This window comes from Rattus norvegicus, chromosome Y (genome assembly GCF_021556685.1).
Source record: "Rattus norvegicus strain SHRSP/BbbUtx chromosome Y, alternate assembly SHRSP_T2T, whole genome shotgun sequence".
In the NCBI taxonomy this organism is placed as follows: Eukaryota; Metazoa; Chordata; class Mammalia; order Rodentia; family Muridae; genus Rattus; species Rattus norvegicus.
Genome location: NC_141555.1, coordinates 51,116,253 through 51,125,603, shown reverse-complemented (window position 1 = coordinate 51,125,603; position 9,351 = coordinate 51,116,253). Strand labels below are relative to the sequence as shown.

Genomic DNA, 9,351 nt, shown 5'->3' with positions numbered 1-9,351 from the left:
TTGATGTAGAAGGGTCTAGCCCACTATGCATAGTGTCATCTCCTATGAAGGTGGCCCTGGGTTGTATGAGAAGGAGAGAAAGCTGAGTAGGTCATGGATAGCAATCCAGTACTCAGCATTTCTAAGTTGTCTCTGCTTCCTTTCCTGCCTCTAGAGTCCTGCCTGAGTTCCTGCCCCTACTTCGCTCAGTAACAGACTGGTACATAGAAGCCTAGAGTGTGAAAATTTTCCTCCTCAAGTTGATGGCTATGATGAGATTATTCTTCTTGTTGCCTACTTGTTCTTCACTTTTTTGAAAGTTCTGTCTGTTTAATGTTCTTAAAATGATGATATCACATGTTTTCTCATGGGCTCTCTGTCTCTCACCGTGTCTCTCTCTGTCTCTGTCTCTGTCTCTCTCTGTATTTGTGTGTTTGAGTGTGTATATGTGTATGATTGTGTGTGTGTTTGTGTGTGCTTGTGTGTGTGTTTGTGTGTGTATGTGTGTGTGTGTGTTTGTGTTTCTATGAGTTTTTTTGTGTGTATGGGTGTATGTTTGTGTATGTGTGTGTGTATGTGTGTGTGTATGTGTGTGTGTGTGTGTGTGTGTGCGCTTTCCAGGGTTAAAAAAATCCCTAATGCTTTCAATCTCTGCAGGTGCCTAGAGAAGGAAGATTAAGGGGAGAGAGGGGGAAAATTCATGTCATTTGAGTTAACTCCACATTGAGATCAGCCACATAGTGGACTAACAGTCACATAATGGCAGAGTAGTCATAAGATCAGAGAGTGAGTAAAACTCAAAGTGTGAAGGAAAATGTGCTTAAAACTACGATAGAAAGAGAAAAAGAAGACGGTGCACTTAGAAAATTGGACAGCTTTAAAAAGCTGCCATAAGTTGTTAAGCTCTAAGTACATTTAAAAAAAATTATAATGTTAAAGTGGAAGGGAATTATTGGGAAGAGGGAAGGGATGGTCAGAGTGTAGTGGGGACAGGGGAGGGTTCTGAAAAGAATCCTTTTGAAGATCTTAGGAACTATGTGACACAAACAATTAAAGTGGCCTGTAATTTATAGGTAAATTCCATACTTACCTGGATCCAGTATTCTGTCTACCCATATTTCAAAAACAAAATTAACTCATGTATTTCATCCTGTTTTACTGCATTTGATCTAATAAATTCCTTTTAATCAGAAGTGCTGATAAATTTTAAAGACATTTAAAATATGACTGGTCGATATCGGGTTTGTGATAAGTTTATTCCGACTTTGGAAGCAGGTCCAGCAGCTAATTTTTCCTCGCTCTTTGCAAAGAATCCATAATTCATGATTGCCATTGTCTTCAATACAAGGTATTTAATCCTGTCAAATTCAGGCTTTGTTTGAATAAAAATGGCCCTCCTCTAATTGTGGGTTTTGATAAAGCTAATTTTGTTGTTCTATCCTGTGTGCTGCCTCGGAGAGAGAGCCTAGCAATATTTCTGATACGGAGAATAACTTAAAGTTAACCAAAGAAAAGATAGGAGCTGGGAAAATAACCACCAAGGATGTTGGTGACTCAGAAACCAAAGAGTTTTTCAGAAAAATAAAAAGCATGAAAAGAGCTACTTAGGCAGACTGTGACTCGAGTCATCAGAATATTTGGGTGGGGACTTTATTTTGGTTCAACAGGAGGCTACATGAGAAGCTAAAACCTAGATGCTGGAAGTTTCTAAGCGTAACTAGGGAAGGAACTGGCCTGAGAGGGGTTCTATGACGTAAGCAGAGCCTGGATGATGCCACAGAGCACAAGGGCGGAGGTTGCGCATCTCTTCCACTTGGAGGCGCTAGACAATTTTGAAGGTGGGTTCACTATCTTCACAGCGGTGTCTGAAGCCAGTTCATCTACTGAACCCCACAACTGTTCAACAACCTATTGGTGCCTGACCGGTTTCAGAAGACAGAATCTGGACGACTAGGACATTTTCTTTTGGTAAATACGTTTATGAAGATAACTGGGACCCTTGTAGCCCAGAAAGCTAAAAGTTTTCCCTCGTAGAGCAAGTAACCTTACGTTCTAATGTCTTCCACGTTTGAGAGCTAGGCGGATGGTCTAGGCTAGTCAGTCTCCGGAGTTTATTATTCTTTGCTAACAATATCTAATTCAAAATTCTACTAAAATGCCAAAGCTCCACTTTGTGCCTGTGTATTTTTGGAGAAAAAAAATTTTTTTTTTTTTATGGAGCTGAGGACCGAACCCAGGGCCCTGTGCTTGCTACGCAACTGCTCTACCACTGAGTTAAATCCCAACCACAGTAGATATTATTTCTAAATGGCTATTGTTGCCTACACAAAAGACTCTTGTTGCGGTCGAAAATGCAACAGCTTCAGGGAATAAACCTGGGGCTGGGTCAGGATGCCCAGTAGAGTAAGCCAGTGGACTACTGTGCTTTGTCTCTGGGCAGATACTTGTGGATGTTGCCAAATAGCTCATAGTTAGAGGGTGGAGAAGGGGTGTGGCCACCCTTCTGGCTCCTTTGCTATCCTTTCTCTGTTCTGCTTGCTTAAAGTGGGGACAGGGATACTTAATCCCACACTGACCTAGCCATTCAAGATGTTCCTCAGCATAGGCAAAGTGCCTCGGGCTGAAGAAATGTGTCTAAATATGTTATTCTGAGCTGTAGAGAACCATTTTTTCATTTTCCTTTGAACTTTAGATTTTGATTTATGAGACTGGGTTTTTCTGTGGGTAGCTTTGTCTATCTTGGAACTAATTCTGTAGACCAGCCTGTCCTTGATCTCACAGAGGTCTGCTTCCCTCTGCTTCTGGAGTGCTGGAATTAAAGGTGTGCTCCACCATTACCCAGCACTTCTATGAACTTCTGATTATGACAGCATTAGATTCAGATGCTCAAACCTGTTTACCATCGCCTTCCTCACCTGCTCCAAAGTTCTCATAGACAAGAGCCTTGGTCCAGCACCCTCCCCAACACAACCCCCATTGTTATTGCAGGTACTCATATGACAGAGGTACCAGAATTGTGTCTGGTTTAAGCAGGTGAGCTCTTCAAACCCAGGCCATGGGAAAGTATGAAGCCTGAACGCAGAACAATAGCCACAAGACAGTGGACCAGGAGTGCTGTGGCCTACCACACTATGTCTAGAGCCAAGAAGAAGAGGGTGTCTGTGAGGAGGATGAGCACACCATCCTTCCAGAAGCGGAAGAGGAGGAGGCCTTCTCCCCAGGCACTGGGGAACATTGTGGGATGCAGAATTTCACACGGATGGAAGGAAGGTGATGAGCCCGTCACCCAATGGAAGGCCATAGTTCTAGATCAACTGCCAACAAATCCCTCTCTCTATCTGGTCAAGTATGATGGAGTTGATTGTGTCTATGGACTGGCACTTCACAGCGATGAGAGGATTTTAAAGCTTAAGGTCTTGACTCACAAAGTTGTGTTTCCTCAAGTGAAAGACGCCCATCTCGCAAGTGCCATTGTTGGCCGTGCTGTGGAGCATAAATTTGAGGGCAAACATGGCTCTAAGGACAACTGGAGGGGGGTGGTCCTAGCACAGGTACCAATCATGAAGGACTGGTTTTACATCACCTATGAGAAAGATCCAGTCCTATATATCTATCAGCTCCTGGATGATTACACAGAAGGTAATCTCCATATCATCCCAGAGATTTCGCCAGCAGAGGTGAAGTCAGACGTTGACAGCGACATCTTAACAGGTCAATGTGTGCAGTTCACCAGAAGTGATGGGTCCAAAAAGATCGGCAAAGTCATTTACCAAGTTCTAGCCAAGCCTTCCGTGTACTTCATCAAGTTTGATGGTGACGTCCACATCTATGTCTATAATCTGATGGAAAAGATCCGTTAAGGTGAAATTCACAAAGTGAGGGGACATATATGGGGAATTTATAGGATTGGGGTGAAAATGTTTGTTTTTCTGTGTTTCAGATACCCAATGGCCTTTGACAACCCCAGTATCTTTTCCAGTGGATTTTGTTTTTGCACTAAAAATTAAAATGTGTGATGTGACGTGTTGTGTGTGCATACTTTTGTGGAGGAGACTGGTTGTGGTGGATGGAACATTTAGAGGAAGCCGGAAAGTTCAAGGCTGTGAACAGCAAGTCTAATGTCACATACGCTAAAACAAACAGGACTGAGCTGGTCTGGTCTTTAGGGAGAGGAAAGAACTGGAGATGAGGCTTAGAGGAGCAGGGATGGCACAGGGGAAAAAAAGATGGATGTTTAGGAAGCAGTGGAGAGGGGCCAGAAATAGAAAGACTCTCTGAGGGGAAGTTTGAGGGAGAAACAGATAGTTGGGGAAAGAGTGGCAGGTAACAGAGAGGTGGTCTTGGAACTCAAGGGGAAACCCAATAAACTGATCCAAGCAGACTCAGAATCAGAGAAGATCAGGCATTGTTTGACTAACAAAACCTAATGAAACCTGTTTCTCATATGTAGATATATTATTTTTATTTATCTGGGTAGGGCAAGGCATGAATACAGGAGACCACAGTGACAAGAATAGTCTGGTCCCCTGGAGCTGAAATTAAAGGTGGTTGGGAGCCATTGGACATGAGCTCAAAGAACAAATCAAAGTCCTCTTTCAAAGCAGATGAGCTCTTAATCCATTGGTTATCTCTCCAGGCCCCTAAATTCATCTTTTTAAATACATCCATCCTTCACATGCAGAGAAGAGACCAGAATGAGGGTAAGAAAGAATAAATTGATGGTGATGTGGTAGAAAGACTAAAGAACACATGTGGGAGTTGAGGACACTGAGGGACGAAGGAATTCCAGTTGGAGTTCTCAAAAAGTGAAGCAGGAGACCCAGGAAGAACAGAAAGGCTCTCGAATGAGTTGAACTTGGGCCACATCCATATTGGTCTCTTTGGTTCCTTAAAGAACAGCCGAGCTATCACTACAGAGGGTGGATGTGAGGTGGTGGCTTCCCCAGAGGACATTTTGATGAGGATAACTCAAGAATAGTGAATGCCAAATTAAGTTTATATCTATCGATTCCTGAAAGTGCCATAAAACCCATTATTTTGTATGATCAGTAAAAAGAAATTTAAAAAAGAACATGAGGATGCCATGAGCTTTTGTCAGGTATTACGTGGATCCTTTGTTTAGCTTCCCTGAGCACTGTTAGACTCTGTTGGATCCTGTAATATTTTTGAGGTCTCTTCTCAATGCCCCTAGATGACCACAAAGGGCTTCTGCACTGGCTTATCTTGCCTGACTCTCCTTCGACTGGATGGCTTCCCACACACCTGTGGGCCCTTTTACCTTATCTAGCCCCAGGAAGTTCCCATCTTTTACTCACATGAAAGCTTATCCTCAGAAAACTCTTGATGGTGCATCCAATGCAGAGGTGCTGATCTCCCCTATGCCATTTGCCGTGACGTTAAAATGCTTTGCGGTTCCTGACCATGTAGCTCACTCCTCCTGAGAAGCCCCTTTGCACTCCATGGCGTCTCTCTGAGCCACATCTACACTCCAAGGGTTTCTTTGTAGGCAACCTTACCTTCTACTCATTCATTGATGTTTCTTCTCTCAAGAATAAGTTTCTCATTGTGGCACTTGAAAATATTTTCTATCGTTGATTAATTCTGCTATTTGGAATTTTTATACTGGCTGGTTGTCTACCGGTTTCATTTCTGCGAAAAGACACCATGACCAATGCAACCTATAAGGGACAAAATTTTCTGGGGGGGGGGGGTTCTATTTTTTTTCAGAGTTGGGGATCGTACCCAGGGCCTTGGGCTTCCTTGGCAAGCACTCTACAACTGAGGTAAAACCCAAACCCCAAGGGACAACATTTAATTAGGGCAGGCTTTCAGATTCAGAAGTTCAGCCTATTTTCATCAAGGCAGGAATCAAGGAAACGTCTAGGCAGACATGTTGTTGGAGAAGAATATCACCCCCACAGTGATATGCTTCCTCCAACAACGCCACACCTACTCCCACAAGGCCACACCTCCTACTTGTGCCACACTTACCATGGGAAAATCACATTCTAAACACCGCCCTGATTTTTTGCCAACTTGAAACAAGCTAGAGTCATCAGAGAAGAGGGCGCCTCATTTGAGAACATGCCTGTATAAGATCCAAATGTAGGGCATTTTCTTAGTGATTTGTGGGGGAGGGCCCAGCCCACTGTGAGTGGCACCATTCCTAGGCTGGTGGTCCAGGTTCTATAGGAAAGCAAGCTAAGCAAGACATGAGGAGCAAGACAGTAAGCAGTGCCACTCCATAGCCTCTGCTCAGTTCTTGCTTCCAGAATCCTGCCTGTTTGAGTTCCTGTCCCAACTTCCTTTGGTGATGAGCAGCAATGTAGAAGTGTAAGCTGAATAAACCTTTTCCTCCCTAAATTGCTCTTTTGGTCACGATGTTTACTTACAACACTAGGAACCCTAAGTAAGACAATTTCTTATAGAAACAGTGTATCTAGCCGAGCCACAGACTCTTACCTCATAACCACAAATAGAAAGGTATAGACACTTTGTTTTAATTTAAAGGTAAGGGTTGCTCATGTACTGATCTGTGAAGTTCTAGTTTGATTCCTTCTCTCGGTGATGATTGTCATGATCAAAACTACCTTGCGTAGGAAAGGGTTATTTGCCTTACAGGTTACAGACCATCACTGAGGGAAACCAGAACAGGATCTTGAAGCGGTAACGAGGACACTGTTTGTTGGCTTGCTCCCTGTCTCAGTCATTGTTCTCTTGCTGTAAAGAGACACCATGGTCAGGGCAACTGCTATAAATGAAATTATGTAATTGGAGGATAAATTACAATTTCAGAAGTCTGGTCCATCATAATGGCAGGGAGCAGAACACTGGAGAAATCGAGAACTACTGCTCTGTAAGGAGAGAGAGAGAGAGAGAGAGAGAGAGAGAGAGAGAGAGAGAGAGAGAGAGAGAGAGAGAGAGAAATTCTGGGAAAGCACTGGGCTCTTGAAAAAATCAAACACCACCCTTGTCAACACACCCACTTCCTCCAATGAGGCCACACCTCTTAATGCTTCTAATCCTTGAAAATATTGTCACTCCCTGTTAAATAAATATTAAAATATATGACTGTGGGAGCCTTTCTTATTCAAACCACCACACTCCCCATGTCTTGCTCCATTACTATTTCTTACAGCCTGAAAGGCTATTCTTTTTATACATGACTACTGATGAACTAGCCCACAATGGTGGGCCCTTCCACAATAATCATTAATAAAGAAAATGTTCCATAGACTTACCCAAAGACTAACTATTGGAGGCAGTTCTTGAATTGTTCTCTCTTCTAAGTTGACTCCAGATTGTCAAATTGGGGGAAAAAAAGAGAGACACCCAGCACCGTAATGTTTCTCTTACTCCATGTTACGTACTCACCACCAGACACTCTCTTCTCTCAGCGTATAGACCCACTTCAATGTATGGCAGAACTGAAGAGTAACTACTGTCACCAACATGAATACTTGAGGATATATGACAAGAAATGAATACATTCTACAGCTCAAAACGCCAAGCAAAAGCATTTTAGTGTGTGCTACACTTACTGGGAGACTGTCAGTCACTAGCCATTTAATGGGTCACAGTAGACCACAGAACCAAAAAGTCACAACCTACATATCATCTCCTCTCAGCAGGAGACAAAACCCTTTCTCAAAACCCATGAATATATCTGTACGCTTAGATTTTTTCATAACCTACTTTATTTAGGGTTCTAAAACACTTCAAACACCCTTCTAGCCCACCAACCAGAGGTAACAGAGAGAGAAAGTTGATAGGAAAAGGTTGAGAGTTGTGGACCTATTTAGAAGTAATTCTTTGGGGTAACTCCAATCTTCATTGTGCAGTACTGTCCAATAGGAGATGCAAAAAAATGAATCAGTAGCAGTGCTAAGATCTGGCAGAGACCACAAGTCTCTAAGAAACCAGAAGAAGCAGCAGAAGCATTCAGAATCAGCCCGAATAGCTCAGGTTCTTTTGTGCATTTATCATTGTGGAACGGAGACTATCGAAGACCATTGAAGCCTTGCTGGTGTAGCAATGTAAAAATGTCATCTCCCTCTCTGTGGGATTTCATTTATGTTCTTCATAAACGTCCTGTCCCCATTCAAGCGTGTGCTCCAGCGAAATATCATATGCCTTCTCATGTATCTGCTTCAGCAAAATATCCTCTACTAACATAGCTTCCAGAAAAACATCCTGTGACAAAAGTGAGTTTCCAAAGAAACTAAATTTTTTCCACTTCATCTAGTCTTATCTCCCACTTGGCCATGCCATCTCAAAATGTATTATGGCAGTCTTGCAAGGCTCCTAGGCCTCAGCTCCATCAGCAACTGGAGCTTCTGCAACTGATCTCCGTGAAACTCATCCCCTTTCATGAGCACAACCTTCAGTTATCCCCGCAAACATTGTGCTCTCTCCATCTTTGCTCTCAGCCAATAGCTGTCCAACTTACAGCCAACTAGGCTGTGACCAGAAAAACCCTCATCAAGAAAGCCAATGAATTTGACATGATTTTTTTTCCCTGACGGAACGGAGTGTTCTGCCTGTATGGTTAACCTGGTGTCTGAGTCATCTGTAATAAAACCCACTACTATTAAGATCAAAATCACAGGAACTATGACAAATAGCAAATCACACGACAAGCATCATAGTTGTCCAAGCTTTTTCTGCAGCCTTGTTGAAGTATAATGTACATACTTAAAAACCCATTTATTTTAAGTGTGTATTTTAATGATTTTATAGCAAAATTTATAGCTTCCTTCCCTTTTTTAATACTCATTTCCCACTATTTCATACTATATTGAAGTCTATTAAAAACACAGAAGTGAAGTCAGGAGAACGACAAGAGAAGGAAGCAGGAGGTTCTTGATTTGCTAAGACAACAGATACACTGGCAGAATCGTCTGGATAAAACCACTTGGATACATTGGGTCTTCTCTTAGCGTGCAGCCTCAAGAAACAGAGTTTAAAGGATTAAGTCATGGGTCCTCCTACATCATATCCAGACCTGACCTGGTATGGTCAGCATCACTTTGGCCACTTTCATGTTAATCCCATTCATCACTCTTACAAGTTGCCTAGCAACTCACATAGTTAACAAACTTATTTGGTTCATGGTTTCATAGGTTTCAGTCCATGGTCACATGATCATGAAAGTGTCACGATAGAGCTCAACTGCTAAACCCACTGGCATCCAGGAAGCATCAACACAGGAAGAGACCAAGAACAAAAAACACCCTCCAAGACATGTCGCAAATGACTAAGTTCCTTAATTTCCTATCTCCTAGTTTCCTGCCACCTTCATACACATCCATCAACAGATGAACTCATTGATTACAGCACACGGGGTCCAATTGCTTTTCATAGTCCCACCTT

The 9,351-nt window shown here is 42.6% G+C and overlaps 1 protein-coding gene across 2 annotated transcripts; it reads left to right on the top strand.

Moving 5' to 3' along the window:
• The first annotated feature begins 1,795 nt into the window (after positions 1 to 1,795).
• LOC134484306 (Y-linked testis-specific protein 1-like) lies at positions 1,796 to 4,000 on the top strand. Of its 2 annotated transcripts, XM_087601402.1 has the most exons (3): positions 1,804 to 1,947; positions 2,968 to 3,840; positions 3,920 to 4,000. In XM_087601402.1, exon 2 carries the CDS (start codon positions 3,045 to 3,047, stop codon positions 3,837 to 3,839), a length of 795 nt encoding a protein of 264 aa, XP_087457528.1. In that variant the 5' UTR covers positions 1,804 to 1,947; positions 2,968 to 3,044; the 3' UTR covers position 3,840; positions 3,920 to 4,000. The 2 variants fall into 2 exon arrangements, with proteins under 2 accessions (XP_087457527.1, XP_087457528.1); XM_087601401.1 differs by having other exon boundaries at positions 1,796 to 1,947; positions 2,968 to 4,000.
• The last annotated feature ends 5,351 nt before the right edge of the window (positions 4,001 to 9,351 follow it).

Coding starts and splice junctions, on each gene's coding strand:
- LOC134484306 (XM_087601401.1), top strand. CDS start 3,045: ATGAAGCCTGAACGCAGAACAATAGCCACAAGACAGTGGACCAGGAGT.